The sequence below is a fragment of the Lutzomyia longipalpis genome, chromosome 3 (genome assembly GCF_024334085.1).
Source record: "Lutzomyia longipalpis isolate SR_M1_2022 chromosome 3, ASM2433408v1".
Classification (NCBI taxonomy): domain Eukaryota; kingdom Metazoa; phylum Arthropoda; class Insecta; order Diptera; family Psychodidae; genus Lutzomyia; species Lutzomyia longipalpis.
In genome coordinates this window covers 27,672,939-27,688,006 of record NC_074709.1, presented here as the reverse complement: position 1 = coordinate 27,688,006, position 15,068 = coordinate 27,672,939, and the positions used below count along the sequence as shown (strand labels likewise).

The 15,068-nt window shown below is 36.7% G+C and overlaps 2 protein-coding genes across 5 annotated transcripts; one reads left to right on the top strand and one right to left on the bottom strand.

Annotated features, from left to right (window-relative positions):
• Positions 1-191: 191 nt before the first annotated feature.
• On the bottom strand, positions 192-11,167 carry LOC129793594 (double-stranded RNA-binding protein Staufen homolog 2). Of its 4 annotated transcripts, none has more exons than XR_008750940.1 (9): positions 10,862-11,167; positions 10,311-10,567; positions 6,831-7,177; positions 6,145-6,374; positions 5,164-6,078; positions 3,914-4,042; positions 3,108-3,827; positions 1,938-2,866; positions 192-1,842 (listed from the first exon to the last, which is right to left on the bottom strand). XR_008750940.1 is itself a non-coding variant. In XM_055833717.1 (8 exons), the coding sequence occupies exons 2-8, from the start codon at positions 10,496-10,498 to the stop codon at positions 2,594-2,596; spliced, it is 2,802 nt and encodes a 933-aa protein (XP_055689692.1). In that variant the 5' UTR covers positions 10,499-10,567; positions 10,862-11,167; the 3' UTR covers positions 192-2,593. The 4 variants fall into 4 exon arrangements, 2 of the variants coding, with proteins under 2 accessions (XP_055689692.1, XP_055689693.1); XR_008750941.1 differs by having other exon boundaries at positions 10,311-10,563; XM_055833717.1 differs by having other exon boundaries at positions 192-2,866.
• A 279-nt stretch (positions 11,168-11,446) lies between these two features.
• LOC129793593 (CCAAT/enhancer-binding protein zeta) lies at positions 11,447-14,405 on the top strand. Its single transcript, XM_055833716.1, has 4 exons — positions 11,447-11,547; positions 11,611-11,722; positions 11,784-13,361; positions 13,427-14,405. Exons 1-4 carry the CDS (start codon positions 11,515-11,517, stop codon positions 14,344-14,346), a joined length of 2,643 nt encoding a protein of 880 aa, XP_055689691.1. The 5' UTR covers positions 11,447-11,514; the 3' UTR covers positions 14,347-14,405.
• Positions 14,406-15,068: the final 663 nt, after the last annotated feature.

The following is a 15,068-nucleotide window of genomic DNA, read 5'->3' as shown; positions in this document are numbered from 1 at the left end:
AATAATATAAATGTTATAGGAAGTTCTATTTTATATAATTCACAAGAAATGAAGACAATAATTGGAATTGGAGTAGTTTCACATGTTCTAATTAGAACATCTGAAGAAATAATCGTTGGATTCTATGGATTTAGAGACAATTGCCAGACGTCCTAAACAGCATTAATAAATTTCCCCCAAATAAAAATCTGTTTTTTTTTTAATACAATTACTAACATACTTTTATTGATTTCATTTGTTTTAATATATACATAAACATATGCTTAGAATATTTAATAAATTTTCTTTTCTTTTTATATTCTAATACAATCAAGGAGGGAAAATTGTGTAGAAAATCCAGCAGCAGCAGAAACATTTTATTTTATTTTATTTTAAATTAAAAAATTATATTTTTATTTTCTTTTTGTACACAATTCCCCGTCCTGGATAGAAAGGAAAGAATCGCCGAAAAAGAAAGTTTTTTTTTTTATATAAATTAAATATTTTTAAAAATCATTAGGATGTTGCAATATACATTATTTTTTCTTTTTGTTTATTTTATATAAGGAGATACATTTATAATTTTTTTTCTTCCTCTCAATATATTATTTTATATGTAGGTAGGTTAGGTAGTTTATTTTAATATTTCTCATAGATTTCTTTGTTATTTTTCTTATTTAGAAATCAAAGAGAAAAATTATTATTTTTTCTTCTTAATAAATTTATCTGTCTGTACCCCGTGTTTAGACACATAAACTCTCAATTTTTCTTTCTTTTTTTTTGCCTCAATTAACAAATTTATTAATGATATTTTTTTATAATTTATTTTAACAAATTAGTAGAAAAGGAAAATTATTGTTTTTAAACGAAATGAAATCAACAAAATGTTTTAAATTCTTTTCTTTTAATCTTATTTCTCCGTAATAGTTTCGCATTTTTTTTTCTCCAAGTTTTAACAGTAACTTTTATTAAATTTTTTATTTCTTTCTTTTTCAAATTTCATAATAAAAAAATTTGGAATTTGTTTCTTTGAAAAATTTTTCCCAAAAAACAAATAATTTCAACGCGAGAAAAACTAATTTAAAAAATTAATAATTAAAACCAAAAAAAGTAAAATTGTTTGTATCTCTCGACTTTTATTTGAAGAATAAAAACCTTTAAAAAAAAATTCAGGAGATACACGACAGATCTACATTAGAGACAAAAAATAAGAATTAAAAAAAATAATAATAAAGTCAATAACTTAACAAAGTAGATTTAAAAGGAAATAATTAGAAAAAAAGAATAATATTTGTGATACATTATGCCTTAAAAAATGTTACACAGATATTTTCCTTCAACATTTATTTATTTTTTTTTTTTTAAATATTTAAGGGATTTATTTTCCTTTTCATTTTGAATTCACTTTACTCACGAAAGGAACTTTTCTAATAGAATTATTATACATATTGGTGTAGGAGTATGTACTATAAAAATAAATATAGGAGCTGAAAAGATATTTCTGTTAATTCAAATTTAATAATAAAAAATCTCAAGTTTTTGATCTTTTAAAAACAAAGATTATTTTCAGTTTGTTTCTTTTTATTTATATTTATAAATAGTCTGTGCTTTTATATAAATAAAGATTGTATAGACGAAATGAAGAATTAAAATCCTAAAATGTTTCAAAAAATAATATTGTAAAGGATGAAGTTCTTTAAATTTTCCTTTTTCATATATTTTCTTTTACTAATTTTTCCTTAAAAAAATGGGAAAATCAGAAACATTTAGAAAATTTCTAGAGGATTAATGAAAAACGGCTTAAGATTCTCAGGACTATAGAGCGAAATTCATTAGTATGACAGTTTAAAGATTTCTTAAGTTCTCCTTAAACGAAACTTGAGATTTTCCAAGTCAGGCTCAATCAGGCTAAATGCATATTTTTGAAAGATTTTTCAGGCATTTCGGTGTCCGCATACGGTCATAAAAAATCTTCTAAAAATATGCTTTTAGCCCGATTCAAACTGACTTAAAAATCCTAAGTTACGAACAAGAAAACTTAAAAAATTCTTTAAAAAAAAACCTAATTCTTCCTTTAAAATCTTCAAGACTATCTAGACTTTAGCACTTTCTTTTGATGATCTTTCATTCTTTCTTCATTTTCAAAATTGTTTTATAAAAAAAAAGTTAAACAGAAAGATTTAAAAAAAATCCAACTTAAAAAAATTAAACAAGAGAAATATTTTGTTTTGTTGCACAGAAGACGTAAAACATAATTAGTTAATATTTTGATAATTTTATTGCATTTTCCTGTTTTTTTTTAATGTTTGAAGAAAACAATAATAAACTTTTTTCATTTACTTTTAGTTTTATTAACTTTACACCATAAATCAAGCAAATTTGGATTTTGGAGGGATTTTTGTACATGCTATCCTTTCTTTCTATTGAAAATTTATCTCATTTTCAATGGCTGCAATGGCTTAATAACTTATACAATACGGGCGTAATATATTTATTTATATAATGAAGATAAAATTAAATAAAAAAAAAGACTTGCAATGATTTTTTTACTTACACAAAAGCACAGGAAGTTGCAGAGCGATGTGATTAAGGAAAATAATAAAGAAGAGAAGAGTTACTTCTTCAAGCCATTCGTGAGGATTGATTTGGGTTTCTTGGTGGTCTCATCAACGGATGGCGTTGATGGGGGTTGCTGTGTCGTCTTGACGGGATGAACATTGTCCAAACCCAGTTCACTGAGCATCGTCAACATCTTCGTGGATGCCTGATCGTGCGATGCTTCTATACTATTGCCAGAACCATGGCACAATTGTGGTGGATCCGTTGACAAGGTGATCAGTGTTAAAAATTCACCGTGATTGCCTTTTGGGAAGTCTGAAAATTGAGCCTGAATGCAAGAAAAAATAAATGAGGATGTTATAAAAACTTATTAAAAACATTTATTTGAATTTGGCGCGCATTCGAGGTGGCATAGGAAAGGTGGTGAATTTGAATGGTGAAAAGGGAAATGTGGGGAAAATGTAACATATGGCGGGAAAAATTACAGAGAAGGGAGACAAGGAAATTTTTCAACCAAAGGCGTTAAATTCCACAAATAGACCCCAAATAAAAATTCTTTTTCAACTTACATTGAACCCAATAAGTTGAGCGAGATAGAGGAGTTGCTCTTTAGGTCGAATTCCTTCCGTTAGAACGGACGATTGCGTCTCATTTGTCTTCTCATTCGTCACATTGTTGTTGATTGTCGTCTTTGCTGCCGTTTGCTGCTCCCCTCCTCCCTTTGTGAGGGCATCAGCTGTTGGAGACGTTCCCCCAGCGAGGAATTCCTTTGCAATTGCCGCCGTTGTGTGTGGATTGAGTACCGTGGTGTTCCTCCCCTTATCCCCTTTACCGCCATCCTTCTGCTGCATTAGCAACAACCCCGGAACAAGTTGCCTCCCAGCACTTCCACCTGTGGATGCTGCTTCTGATGCGCGTTCCTGGTACGTCACCTTCTTCCCCCCCTTTTCGGGACTTGGACTAGCCCCTGAGGTACTTTCCGCCCCATTTTCCCCCTTCTCCTTCCCAATACCATACCCCATTAACGCAAGGAGACTCTCAGCTGCCAGCCGTTTGGCTAATTTCTTATTCGATCCCACACCAACGGCTGTCATCCCACTCGCCATCACCTCAATGACAAATTCCCTCCTCCTCGGCGCCCCGCGCTCCTCAGCCAACGCATAAACGGGCTCTTTCTCCTTCTTTGATTGCTGAATTTGAATGAGCTTCGAAATGGCATTCACTTCGGCATGGTACTCCGGATCATCTTTCTCCTTTATCAAATTTCGCGTTTTCTTCTTCACGGCATCCTTTTCGAATAAAATCAAATAAAAAAGAAACAAATAAAAGTCATTAAAGATAAACATTCATCCAGCTGTGTGACAAAACATCTTACTTGTGGTTTGCGCTTTTGTTTAATAATACGCTGAGTTGGGGAAATTGGTGGCAATTTCTTCAGCTCTTCCAGCATTGCTTCTGCAGCACGTTTCTTTGAAATCTTCTTCCCATTCCCTTCACCTTCAGTCTACAAATGAAGGAAAAAGATTAAATTTCCTCTGATTAGTGATGTAGCCAAGGGAGGGGTTTAAGGGTGATTCAAAACCCTTTAAAGTCAGGCAGTTTAGGTCTTTTACGAGATCTAATAAAATAAATTATTTTTAAGCTCAAAATTACACGAAATAATCATAAAAAAGAAATTTTTAAACGTTCAAAAAGGCAAAAAGTTAAAAAAGAAACATCAAAGTTTAGAAAAACTAAAACAAACGTTAGAAAAAAAATGATAGAGCTTTGAAAAAAAATGTCAAATGTTAGAAAAGTAACGTCAATCTTCCAGAAGATGTAACGTCAATTGTAAGAAAAGAAGTGTCAAGAGTCATAAAATAATATACAAAAAATCAAATGTCAATCATTCGAAAAGAAAATGACATTCAATAGAAAAAATGTCAAACGTTAGAAAATTTAACGTGAAACTTTAGAAAAATATCTTCAAACATTTGAAAAGAAACGCCAGGTCTTTGAAAATAAATATAATTTCTGGAGTAAGGACGGTCAAACGATACACAAATGAATGTCAAACTTCAGAAAAGAAATGTCAATCTGTTAAAACATGAAACGTTAATTGTCAGAAAAGAAACGTCAAACAAAAAAACTTTAAAAAATTAAATATCAAATATTAGAAAATTGAATGTTAAACGTTAGAAAATGATCCTTTTCTTTCCTTGCCAGATGATTAAAAATAAATATAAATTGCTGGAGTAAGGACGGTTAAACGTTAAAAAAAGAAACGTCAAACTTTACATAGATTATAAATATGAAATGTTAGAAAAAAATGTCAAAAAACCGTCGAAATCTCTTAATTTGAATGCAAAACTCGTTAAGATTATTTACTACTCAATCTTCATAAATCCTGACACGTAATTTTTTTTAATCAATTTTCAAAGTTCTTTAAATCATTTTAAAATTAAAAGAAAATCATAAAATGACTTCTACCTACGCTCCTGATCAAGATTATCATCACTATGATCAAATAACACAGTGCTCAACAACTTGGGCTACATGCACTATCGCGAGATTAAACAAAAATTTTTGACTCTTCTCCACCCACCCCTAAAACGCTTTAAGGCTTTTAAGGATAGTTTAACTTACCTTGAGTGTGCCCACTGTGCAAATTGTCACAAAGATCTTCATATGCGGTGGCCCCTTTTCCGTTTTCACCTCAAAACCAACAGTGAGATTCCGTTTGAGTGCCATTTCGTGCACCAACGAAATGGGAGACTTTAGTTCTGCATTAATGTCCTCCGTGAGGGACAGATCCTGATTTGGGGAATCACTCGTAATGGGTTTGAGTACCTCCAACGCACGTGAGGCTGCATCATGCCTTGCCGCCTGTTGCGTATTGCCAACACCAACAAATTGCCTCTCACCCACTGTGAGGGTAACGCGATATGGCTCAAATGTCCCCGCTGGCGGGAACTGCGTGGCCATTGGGGGAGGATTTCGCGCCGTGAATCCCCTTCCGGGGATTGATCTCTTGTCAAAGTTGTGGAAACGCGACATGGCGGGCGGATAGACATTCTGCGGGCCTGCGTTGCGACCCTGAAAGCCCCCAAATGACGGATGGCCACTGTAGGACGTTGCATGCGGATTGAGGGGATGCGATGGGGCCATATAGCTCGCGCCATTGCTTCCCGATTGAGGTTGTGCAAATGCCTGAGCGGCCGGTGGTGGTATCCCATTGATCGGAGCTCCCTTCATCGGGTGCTCCGTCACATACACCGTCTGCTCCCCGCGTTTCATTGCAAGGGCATTCAGCTCAACAGTTGGCGTTATGTTCCCCACGTGATTCTCACTCCCCTTCGCCCCACCCCGTGTACGATTTGTCTTTGTTGGCGGATGTTTATACTTTGTGGCACTTATGGCTTCCGCCGCAGCCGAATGTTGTGCCTTCTTTATACTCGGCCCCTCAGCTGTGTACTCCTCCTCGCCCAATTTCAGTATCACGGTGAATTTTTTCTTATGCGCTGGACCCTGTTCGCAAGTCAAGCGATATTGGTGTTGAATCTACAAAATGATTAAATCGAATTAAAGATCCTTCCCCATATGAAATTAATTCCTCTCTTCGCGCACCTTATTGTGTCGTGCCAATTCATTTACAAGACACATTGGAGTTTTCTCTTTAATGTTTGCCAAGGTTTCAGACGTTGCAGACTGTTGTGATTTCTCTTTTGACGTTGATGCATCAACATCGGGACCAGATATCTCAATTTTTGGCTTATTCTCCTGCAACGGGGCTGGCGGTGTCGCCGTTGCAGCAGAAACAGTTGGAATATTTGGTCCAGTCGGGGATGTATTTGTTGCTAAAAAAAAAATGACGATTTTTCCTCATTAAAAATCTGTCAAATTCTCATTCGTTTAATGAATCGCTGACTAGTTTTCCCGATGTAAAAACTTCTACATTCACAAGGATTTTTTTAAACTTATATTGAATCATTTGAACGTTTTTTTTAAACTCATTTCAACGTTGGAAATACAATTGAATTAAATAAAAATTTGGGAAAATAAAATGTTATATGTTTGAGTCTACGCATGACCCAATGGACACGAAAGGGTTAAAGGACTCAAATCCAGTTGATAAAACAGCTTAACTTTCAAGAAATTGTTTTCTTTAAATAACTATTCGAAAAGAAAATAATTAAGACACTTTGAACCAGAAAAATTATCAGATTCCAATTTTTGGGCAAGAAATTAGTTCTCTTTGTTTTTTCTTCTTCTAGCTACTAGAATAAAGAAAATAGATTTTTTTTTCAACTCACTCGTTGGGTTTGGCTTTGTCTCAATAGTCTGCAAAAGTCTCTGTGATGATTGAGAATTTTGATTCTGTGGAACTTGCATTTGTTGTATTTGCTTCTGCTGCTGCTGTTGCTGTTTCTTCTGTTGATGGTGCTGCTGCTGCGGTGGCAACTGTGTCGCCCCACTCGTTACACCCCCAGCGGTTGAATTTATCCCACCATGTGGTTGGTTTTGCTGTTGCCCCTTCACTTGCTGCTGCCCCATCATCATTGAATTGTTGTGCTGCTGTGCACCCTGTTGCTGTTGCTTTGGCACCCTCCCGTGATTGGGGTGAATTTGATGATGGTTAATCCTCGGATGGTGTCCAAGTCTGTTAATTGAAATTTCCTCTCTCTCGCATCAAAATTCTTCTCTTTTGCATTATCGCACTACATATCGCTAATCAGCGCACACACAAACACACGGAGTTTTGCTTTATTTGCCCTTTCCTCCCGTTGAATTCCATCGTCGTCCAACTCATTCAAGAAGAGATTTACGCGGCAAAGCAATAAAAATTATAATGCCAAAGAAAAGGTAAAGGTAAATCTCTTCTATACCTCCAACCACAATCAAATATATTTCATCTCTCTTTATTCAATTCACATTTTGACTATTTAATGCCACAAATGCACACAATTCCCCACAAAAGGAGCTTCTCCAGTGTCCTCCTGAGACACTATATGTACCAAAAAAAATGAATCAAATGAGAGTGAAAGAGATAAAAAAGATTCTAAACTACTTGAAGTCGTGCTCTGATCATGTGAGAAGAATATTTTTATTGTCCGAGATAAAGCACTAAAGTCCTTCTTCTCTATACGCACTGAACACAATTAAATTCCATCTCGCTCCATTACCCTGAAAAACATTCAGATTGGAATGAAATAACAAACGCGGGGCCATAGAGATTCCCTCCAACAATGACACGAAGAACATCTTCAGTGGCAATGACAAATATCCTTCTTCTCTCTGTACTTATTTTTGTCTCTGCAATACAATAAAATATGCGCAAAAGAACAAAAAAAAAATTCACGAGAATCTTCAGCCCTCAATGAAGGGTCTCAAACAGCAGTAGCAGGATCATTGGATGGTGGCAATAATATTTAGAAGCTTGTTTCTTCAACACCAAAATCATATTTAAGGGAATATTTTAATCCATTCACCTTCTCTGTTCCTCCTCAATGTCCTTTTGTACGTGCAAGAGAGATCCTCCATAGCCATGTCCTTTCTGTTGCTGCTCCTTATTCCCAAACCCCTCTCTCACCCTTCATTTCCCTGTCATGCCAAATATGGATGAGAGATGAAAACAAGTTGTCGCAATTCATTATATCAAAACTCACGACAAGCAATTATATTTTTGTTGTCTGTCTGCAAAAGGATCTCTCTCTCTCGCGCATTCTTCCTCTATCTCTTGCGTGATCCTCTTGTATTTAAATTCTTCAACACTTTACCAATGGTTGCGTGCAGCAATGTGCGCACAAGAATGTGAAGGTATGATCAAAAAGTAACACGCGTGTGAGGATTTCATATTCAAAAAAGGATATTTTCTCTCTCTCCAATTCTTAAGTATTTGGGAAGAAGAAAGAGAAGGAATTCAACTGATTTTTATTGCTTGTTATTTAGTTTTTTTTTTGATTGAGTTTTTTTGGTTGGTTTGATTATGTCGATTATGTGATCCTCATTAAGGACTTCCGAAGGCTTTAAATTTTTATCCTTTCCTGGAGATCCCAGAGAAAGATTAAATTTTTTTTAATCAATTTAGGTTTTATTTTGCATAAAAAGATTTTTTTATTTCTTTATTAAAGGAAACTTCTCTCCAAAACCATTAAAAAAAACTCAAAAGCAGACGAAAGCTCTGGAAGAAGAATTCCGTTTTTCTTTTTAACTTCTGATTGAAAAAGAATTTCTCCCTTAACGAATTTCCGGGTAAATAGTAAAATAAAAATTGACGAAATTGTACAAGATTTAAAAAAAAAATTAAAAATAATTAATTTCTTTAGCTTCTATAAAAATAATAAAGAATGATCTTAACGGATTAAAAAATTAAGAAAAAAAAGGTTAAGTTTAATGCGAAATTTAGTTTCTTTAAAGAAATATTTCTGAGATTTTTTTTTCAGTAAAATAAACATTATTAATCGAAAAATCAGGCAGATCATTCTTATTGGCTATAGCTTAGTAACATGCTGGATCATCGATGCAATATTAATTTGAACAGAGGATTAAGTTAAAACAATGAAGATTCTTGGACGTTTAACAATTCTCTGGCTTTTGCATTAACTTTTAGAAAACAGAGCTTTAAAGAGAACTTTAGGAAGAAATTCAGATCTCATAAAATTTCTGCAAATCCTTAAACAATAAATTTATTTCTTTCTTCTTCTTCTTCTGCACTTTAAATTTGTACGGCTGTTGGATTCCTTCCGGATCCATATAGCCTAATTTATTTCTTTAATGAAAAAATTAATATTTCATCAAATCTTCTGTTAAAGATATCGTATAATTCAAAAAAGGAGTTTTCATTCAGTAGACATGAAAGGGTTAAATTTAAATAAACATCGAATAGAAATTGAGCATTCAACTCTTAAATAAAAATTAATTTTAAACGACCAAAAATATACTAAGAATTTCCTTTAAATAAAATTGATAAAAAAAATAAAAGGAAAAAAAAGCTCAGTCTAAGAAAAAAAAATTTTCTTCCCAGTCGGGAATCGAACCCATTCCACTCGATATTACAAATTATATTTATGATCAATTCAGGGCTTTAACCGATTAACCCACAATCCTCCCCAATGCGATTTAAAAGGCATTAAAATATCGCAAAACTGATTTCGTCCCTTTCAAACCTTCCAATTTAGACAAAAATTGACTCATTGGAACTACAAAGTCTACTTTTAATCTCTCTCAATCCCTCATTTGATATATCAGGAATAAATCTGCGTGGGCAGCGCATTTGCACAAAAACTTCCTCAAAACATTTTCACGAGAAATCTTTCTCTCTCTGTGCAAAAATTAAGCAATGTCGGCAGTTTAATGTAAATATTTTATCCCGATAGTTGAGCGATAATGTGGATTTCCTACGACGTGTTTTTGTTTACTGTACGACAAATATACCAGACTGTGGCTATATGGGCACAATGGCAGAGGGAAAGTTGCCATCTCTCATAGGCATCGCTGAACCTGCCCTTTTTTCTTGTATTTTCTTGGTAGTCTCTTCCCCTCCGCGCGCAATAGTTTTATCGTCTCGTCCCTTTGAACCCTCCTTATTGCTTTTTTTTCTTCGTCTTTCTTCTCACCCTGCGACTATTTTGCCGTGCATATAGTTTGTGAGAATTCCATCACACACGCATACAAGACGAAGGGCATTGCGGCGCAGAGCAGACAGTCACCCCTTGGTGATGAACTCAAGCACTTTCTTGTGGACGCGGCATACAAGAGGGGAGTATTTGGGGGAAGGTGGGGGGTGCACTTACCTATTCATCTGATCACGTGGGAAGCCATGGTGAGATCCAGCAGCGGCTGAATGATGATTGATATTGGGTGGCATGTGGTGCGGCATCTGCTGCCCCAAGTGCTGCGGTGGATGCTGTTGCTGGAGGCTGGGATGAATGGGTGGATGAATGTGGGGATGGTGCGTTGGATGACTGTTGTGGTGCATCATTTCGCACACTCTTCAGCTGAACCTTCCCCAAACTCTTCTCCTCGCAGACACAACTTCTCTTCTGCCTGTCTGGGAGGGAAAGAAAGGAAGGAGGGTTATTAAAATAATATTGCATATGGCGACGCTCTTTTATGTTGATTCATTAACAAAAATTCTCATTATTTCTCCCAAACAAACTGAGAACATGCGACACTCCTCTTGGACAAGAAGATCACGAGGATTTCTTGTCCGGAAAGTACTTATTCTGCCTGAATTTTCTTTTGCACAAAAACTACACAATTCCCAGCCAATTAAACACTCAAAATTACACAAAAATCCCAAAATTAGATGACTAACTACAAGATATTGAGTCAGATGACTAACCAATTAGCTGGGGCTCCTTGTAAAATCCCTCAAAGAGGCTCCTTTTTTGCATTCAAAATTCCCTCCCGGAATTTTAGTCACTCGCGGAGTCAAATCAAAATTTAGCACAATCAAACGAATCTATTTCACTCCAAAAATACACAATTCTGCCAAAATGGGCTGTTTTTGCAACGAAATAGATTACACGCTTTAGCTCACAGAATCCTTTGAAGCTCTTTTGAATCTTTGGCAAACAATAAAGAAAGTGGATTTTTTTTAGAGAAATGCGGTGGCCATATTACGATCCTGCGCCAAATCACATTGGCGGCGGCGGGAAATTTTTTTTGCTTCTTCTTTTATGTTTCATTTTGTTCTTTATTCGGATGAAACTTTTTGAGTTGCAAAAGAAAATGATGAATGAAAATGACAGGAAATTTAAAAAGAAATAAAGAAATTAAAAGAATTAATTAATTGTTAAAGAAGATAGATAAACACATAGAAAATAAACAAAAACAATCATCGATGAACTTAAACTTTGAAACATTTTTAAAAAGCAGTGAAACATCAACAATCATTGAAACATCCTTCGATGATGATTACAACCATCTTTTTCACTCTCAAACACGTTTTATTTATTTTGATGTGAAATAGAATTTTCTTCTGTGCAACAAACGATGGAAAATGAGACGAAAAAGTGGTTTGATGAGGTAAAAAATCCCCAGAAAAGCTTCCCCAGATATCAATCTCTCAATCCTTCTCACTTATTTCAGGTGAAAAAGTACAATTCCGGAGAAATTGTGGAATTGAGTGCGGAGGAAGTTGCAGAACTCACAACAACGTGCCAGAATAGCTTTGAAAAAAGCTACGAAATCATCCAGAAAAGTATAAATTCTCATCTTTTGAGTTCCTGGAAATGGAAAATTAATTAAATTACCTTTTGTAGGGAATCCAACGGATGCAAAATGGCTCCAAACAGCCCTGCACAGAGGAACACTGAGGGATCGAGCAAATGCCGGTACTCTCCTCTTCCAGAGCAATCCTCTTGGGAATCTGTCAGCACTGGATGTTCTCATTGGCCTGACGAAGGCTGCAAATAAAGCCAGTGTGGATGTAATTGATGTAATCACTGATTTATTCATCACATCCATCCTCCCAGGCTCAAGGAAATTGGCTTCAATTGAGCAACGTGGGAAGGACTGGAAAACCCTGAAAGGGGAGAAGAAACTCGAGAAGAGCTTCCTGGAGAAAGTCTACACGTATTGGCACTTTGAATCCGAACTGAAGCAGCGATATTTCACGTTCCTGCAGAATCTCGATGGGGTTCTCAAGACTGGGCAGGAAGTTCACAAAAATCTGGCAATTGTTTGCGCTGCAAAGCTCCTGATTCACGGCCCAGAGAAGGAAGCTATGCTCCTGTCAATGCTGGTTAATAAAATGGGTGATCCAGCAGTGAAAGTAGCCGCCAAGGCGCAGTATCATCTCTCCGAAGTGGCCAATCAGCATCCCAACATGTGTGGGGTGATTGTCAAGGAAGCTGAACGCCTTCTCTTCCGCCCAAATATCTCGGAACGTGCTCAACATGTCACCCTGACATTCTTGGCTGAAATTGCTGGGTTCTGTTCACCGGAAGTGTGCAGGAAGCTCACAAATATTTGCTTTTCCTTCTTCAAGATTCTCGTGGACAAGGGTATGGTGAATAATCGCACAATGCAGGCCATTCTGCGATGCCTTCGACGCTCTGTTGGTAATCTCGCCACAGACGATGCCACCAGCACACCAAATCCCCTCAGTGATGAGCTCCAGAACATCATCTATCGCCTCATTCACTTTGCTGAGATTCGCATCGCCATCCAGGCCCTTGGGCTCCTGCTTCAGGTCATCGTTACGTGTGCCAGTATCAACAGAGATCGCTTCTACATGGCTCTCTACCGGAAGATGATTTCAGTTGAACTCACCACAATGACGCACAAGTGGTCAGCACAGTTCCTCTACATCATCCACCGGGCTATTGCCATTGACACAGACATCCCACGAGCTCAGGCCTTCCTCAAGCGCCTCCTCCAGATCACCTTCTACCTCCCATCGCAAATGGTCTGTGGGGTATTTGTGATTATGCAAAAAATCCTCCAGGATCGTCCGGAACTCCATAAAATCCAAGAAATCCCAACAGCTGCAGACATTGAGAAGAATGAAGTGAAATCTCAGCTGTATGAGAGTGATTCTGAACACTACTCAGACGTTGAGGAGGACACTCCTTCGCCGCAGAAAAACAAGAAGTTGTCAAAGAAGCGCAAAACACCCAGAAATGCCCAAGAATCCTGGATTCATGTTGATTTGAATGGCGTCAAGAAGGAAGATGAGGAGAAGAAGCCCAAAATTCATCGTCTCCCCCTCAAATATGATCCTTTCTATCGAAATCCTTCCGGTGCAGGAGCTCAGTATGCCCCATTTGTGGAGCTTCTTCGTTTCTCCGCCCACTTCCATCCAACAGTGCAGAAATTCGTGGAGTGTGTTCTTGAAAGTAAGTTTTCCTTTAGACGTCTTCCATTCAATCATTAACTCTTAAAATTATCCTTTCTCTTGCAGGAAAGAAGAATACCTACTACGGCGATCCCCTTGTGGATTTCTCCCTCACGCAATTCCTCGATAGATTCTCCTTTAAGAATCCCAAAAAGAAGAGCGACAAGGAGATAAAATCCATCGTACAGAAGGCGCATCAGAAAACGCGAGAGTACAAGCCAATGGGAAGTCGTGGGCAGCCCGTTAAAGCCATCTCCGAGGAGAATTGCAGTGAAAATGAGAGATTTATCTTTGATTTTCTCCAGAAACGTCGTGAAATGCGTGGCGGGAAGGATGATGATGACTCCGATTCCGATGAATCTGTCGATGATGATGAATTTGAGGCATACCTGGATAGTTTGGGGCCCAAAAAAGCCTCCACGGAGGAAGATATTGACTACATGAAGGACCTCAATGAGGGTGAAAGTCGCAAGAGTAAAGGAAAGAAGAGGAAACAGGATGACGATGACGATGAAGATGCTCCCAATGAGGAAGATGATTGGGATGAAGATGCTTCAGCAGATGAAGATAATTCCTCAGATGATGATGATGATCTCTCACTGGATGATGACAGTGATGATGCTGAAGCAATGTCCTTCTCCTCAAGTGACGAAGATTCCGACGAGCAAAAGTCCGGCGGAAAGAAGGGCAAGAAGCCCTCTGTGCTGAATGACAAAGACTTCAGGAGGAAACTCAAACAAAAAGCCGATATGTCGTCTCTCTTTGCGGCTGCTGATGACTTCTCGGAGATCCTCCAGGAGGGCAGCAAAGGGAAGAATCACGGGACACTCGAGGAAGTTGCCAATAAGGATAAATCGTCTGAGAAGCAAATGCAATGGGAGGAGGCACGCAGGAAGAATTCCAAGAAAAGAAGCTTCAAGCCACAAAAGAAGAAATTCCCCGGAAAGCCCAATAAGAAGCGGAAGTCCTCAATTGGTTCTCGTTAAATTCATCTTTTGTGGTGTAATTTTTGTTGAAGGAATAAAAGAAATTATTTTTTATTCAATCAGAGATTTTTTCTTTCAAAAAATTCATAAAGATTAATTTTCTTTAATTTTTTCTTTATAAAAATTTAAAATTGAAAGAAAAACTTCTAGTGCATTGCCCTCATTTTTTTCCTCTTTAATCAGAGGGTTGACCAAGTTCACGAAGAGGGAGAAAGAAAGGTAATTAACGATGTAAATTAATGCATAAAAAATAGGCTAATGTGCAGGAAAAATTTATTATTATTTTTAAATAGGAAAAAGCCTCCATAAAAGAAAGCAAAAAGTGCAAAAATATGGGTGAATCATAAAGAGAATTCCCCTTTTATTTACAAAACATTCACATGTACGCAGCTTGCACTCCTCCCGGAGAGAAAGAGACTTTTGTATAATTTTTGGGGCGCATTGCTAACAGGTGGTGAATGCCAAACCAAGCAGAAAGAAAAATATTTTTTATTTTATTTACCCTCCCGTTCTGTTTGTTGTGGTTCGTCGTTCAGAATGTCCAGCTAGGCAGGCAATTCTTTGGCTGGCATTGCACGTGTAGGAGGTGCAACGAGCTGTACCCCACAGCATTGATTCATTTTGCCCCCAAAATTAAGCTCAGAAGACTCAGAAGATTTAATTTCTCATCAAAATTATTTATTAAAGTTATTTTGAGAACAGAAAATTCCGTTAAAAATGCT